This window comes from Priapulus caudatus, unplaced genomic scaffold (assembly GCF_000485595.1).
Source record: "Priapulus caudatus unplaced genomic scaffold, Priapulus_caudatus-5.0.1 Scaffold2706, whole genome shotgun sequence".
Lineage (NCBI taxonomy): Eukaryota > Metazoa > Priapulida > Priapulimorpha > Priapulimorphida > Priapulidae > Priapulus > Priapulus caudatus.
The window spans coordinates 4,692-8,102 of record NW_014579767.1 but is presented as its reverse complement, the minus strand read 5'-3'; the positions used below and the strand labels follow the sequence as shown (position 1 = coordinate 8,102).

General features: G+C 40.8%; 1 protein-coding gene across 1 annotated transcript; it reads left to right on the top strand.

The window, feature by feature from the left end:
* Positions 1-247: 247 nt before the first annotated feature.
* On the top strand, positions 248-959 carry LOC106818975 (the record flags this gene model as incomplete). Its single annotated transcript, XM_014823641.1, is given in 1 exon segment — positions 248-959. A coding segment is annotated over 1 exon segment (712 nt), but the record flags the coding sequence as incomplete, so codon positions are not given.
* Positions 960-3,411: the final 2,452 nt, after the last annotated feature.

Here is a 3,411-nt window from a genome sequence, read left to right as displayed (position 1 = left end):
AGGGATGTACATCTTGAGCATGGTCAGCAGTTGAGAACATGTCAGCTGGGGAGTTCTTACAGGCGTTTGAAAGCATGACAAACAGGTGAGGAAAATGTGGTGTCCTGTACACAGATAATGTGAAGTCATTCAAGAGGGCAGCTAATGTGCTGGAGTTATTGTACAAAGCCAAGAAGGACAAGCACAAGATCCAGGATTGCTTGCGGCATAATGGAACAGAGTGGAAGTTCATTACAGAAAAGGTTCCATGGCAAGGAGTTTCTATGAACGGCTTATACGAAGCATCTTCGGAGCGACCAGCTCGCCAGCCTGTTGTAATTTCGCGCTACAGCAAACTGCTAGAGACAATGCAGCCAACTTCAGTGAACAAGCCGTACAAGCCATTCTGCAAGATGTCTACATGGATGACCTGCTGAAATCAGTCGAGGGTGTTCCAAAGGGAATTGAGCTGGCCAAGGAATTGGTGGCGCTGACGGCTATGGGTGGTTTCAGACTACATAAATGGCTATCCAACGCCCGAGAAGTTCTGGCTGCCATCGATAGTTCAGAGCTAGCTGTTCGCGAGGTAGACTTTGATAATGATGAGGTTCCCAACCAGAGAACCTTGGGGATGAGTTGGGACCTCCTCCAGGACATCTTTGTCTTCCATGCTGACCCCAAAGAGACCAATATGACGAAAAGAGGCCTAGTTAGCATAATGTGCTCCGTGTTCGATCCGTGCGGCTATATCACCCCTTTCATATTCCGTGCTAAGTGTTTGGTACAGGATCTATGGAGAGCCGGGTTAGACTGGGACCAGCCCCTTCCGGATAACTTGCAGCACAAATGGAGGGAATGGCTCCGAGAGCTTAGGGAACTGTATGACACTGTCAAGATACCAAGACACCACCCAGGGTTCAGCTCGCAGGCAGAGGATGTCCAGATCCACGTCTTTGGAGATGCCTCAGAGTCTGGGTTTGTAGCCTATAGACCTGAAAATAGCCTAGTAGACTACCAAGTAGCAGCCCATTTTACAGTATTACTGCTTAAAATACACGTATGCAATCAAAGATTTATGTATTCACTAAGTTTAAATGTAAGACTGAGACTAACTTAGACAGTAGTCAGTAGGCCCTATACAATACACTTAGTTTTCTTAAAATACTTTAATATCATGTATTAAACAATATCACTGTATTTTGACTTGTTTGATCTGACAAAACGACATTTTTTTTTTCTTTTACCCTACCGAGTCAACAAAAACAAAACAAAATCTGTAAACCAACAAAATAAAAAATGGTGGCCTAACTGTAATCATAACCATTGAGTAGCACGCTGCGTGGCTGGGCTTATGCAGAAAAGCATTTATTGTATTACATTTCCACATAGCATAGTAATTATTCATATGCTATATTATTTACAAAACTGATACATGTAAATTAATTAATTAATTTTTACAGGTTGAAATGATAGCGCAGGAAATGAATCAAAAGATAAATATGCTGTATGCATCTTCTATAGACTATGCCATTCTCTCTTCCATGGGTGTACCTTGTGTGGCACTAGTCAACACAAGATTAGTTTATTTCTGGAGAATAGGTTTAGAGTTCAACAACAAAAATGATAAACATAACAATTTTACTCTTAACATTAATATTTCTAACACAAGCATCTGCAGAAACATGGAGAAATATGTATCTGCTATAAAATAAGTCTGCACACACTTGAATAATGCATCTTAAATACATGCCTATAACAACATGCCTGTTATTCATTTCTATTTACCAGGCTGTACAAGGGCAAGTAGTGTCACAGCAATTGTGTTCTTTGTTTTCCAACAAACTGCCAGCTGCTTTTTAGAAGAAACCAGTGTAAGTCAGAAATTTCCCTTTGAAAACATTGAAGCCTGTCATTTACACACATAACCTACATTTAATTTAGTTGACTTTGTTGAATGCCACAAGACACATCTATTATAACAATGCAATTTCGTACATGTATAACACATATACTACACTTGTATGGTTTCATGTTTTGTCTTTACTTACTTTTATAAGGGTTTTTCCATACGATGACAGCCCTCGTTCATATGCATGTAAGCGGACTGTCCTGTCAATGCTTCTCAGCCAAGGTAGCATAACTCGCTGATGTATTAATAGACCACCTCGGTCATGCAGCGCTAGTCCATGTGGCAATTCTCCCTGTTATTTTTGTCTTTTTGTTCTGACACCAGCAATTGACGAAGTACACTTGGTACATAGTGGGGTTTTACATTAGCGTTTTGTGAGTACAGGAGACCATTGCGAGGTTTTCCAGACCAACTTGAAAAATTAACCCCACAGGGAAATTTGAGTGTCTTAGTCATACGTTTGTCTAGGACGATTATGTATCCATCTGTCTTTCTTTTGTATAAATACGCCATCTAGTGAGTAACATCGTTTGCACATGCGCAAACATGCAGCGCATGCACAGTTAGTAGCCTGCCTCGTTTTGGTGCTCAACTTCAAGATTGATGTGACGACCAAGGTCAGTAAATTTTTAGCCATTCAAATGATTCATTATGCCTAATTCTCTATTTTGAATATCTCAAAATGTAATATATAGGTAGAGTTTGTAGTACCTATTGTATATTGCAATGTTTCGAATTTTTCAACCTAGTCAGGGCTCGACACTAGCGCTGGCCAAATGGCCCGGGGCCAGTAAAACTGAACGTCGGGCCAGCAGAATTCCAGAAATGCTAAATTTTGGTGGCCCGACGGGGCCATTAAACTTTCCAAGTGACTATATGAGAAAAAGTTTCATTTTCTTACGTGTACATCTTGTGCGTGTTTACGTACGGTATGCGTGCATGTATTTGTGTAGCTACAGCGTATGTGTACGTGACTACGTATACGTGTACATGAGCCGCGATAGCTAGAACAATCCGAGACAATAGTTACAATACAATGCGCGTGACCGCTGCAATATGGTGTGTGCGATGTATGCATACTATAAGGTAGTTTGGGTCTCGTGTGCGAGAGAACTTTACGCGTAAACATATAATTCGAGTCTTCTGCATATAAAGCGAATGCGTGTCGTTTCTGTTCTAGTTTCTGTTTGTGTTCCTGGAACGGTTAGCATTCGTCATTGGTCCAGTGCATTGTAGCGCGCAGTGAAATAAATCGATATAATAACACACAAACAAGGAATTAAAGGGGTCAAACGACAGTGATATATCTAAGAATAGTATTTGTGGAAAGTGTGACAAACTTATCACTAGTACCGTAAAATCCTTGAGGTGTGAATTCTGTCGTGTTTGGTACTGTGTGCCCACATGTTCAGCTGCATTGGCTGAACCGATGTACGACTTCTTAATCGAATATCCTTGTGACAGTTTTCACTGGTTTTGTGAAAAATGCAATGGCATTGCAGTTGTTTGTACACTTTGAACCT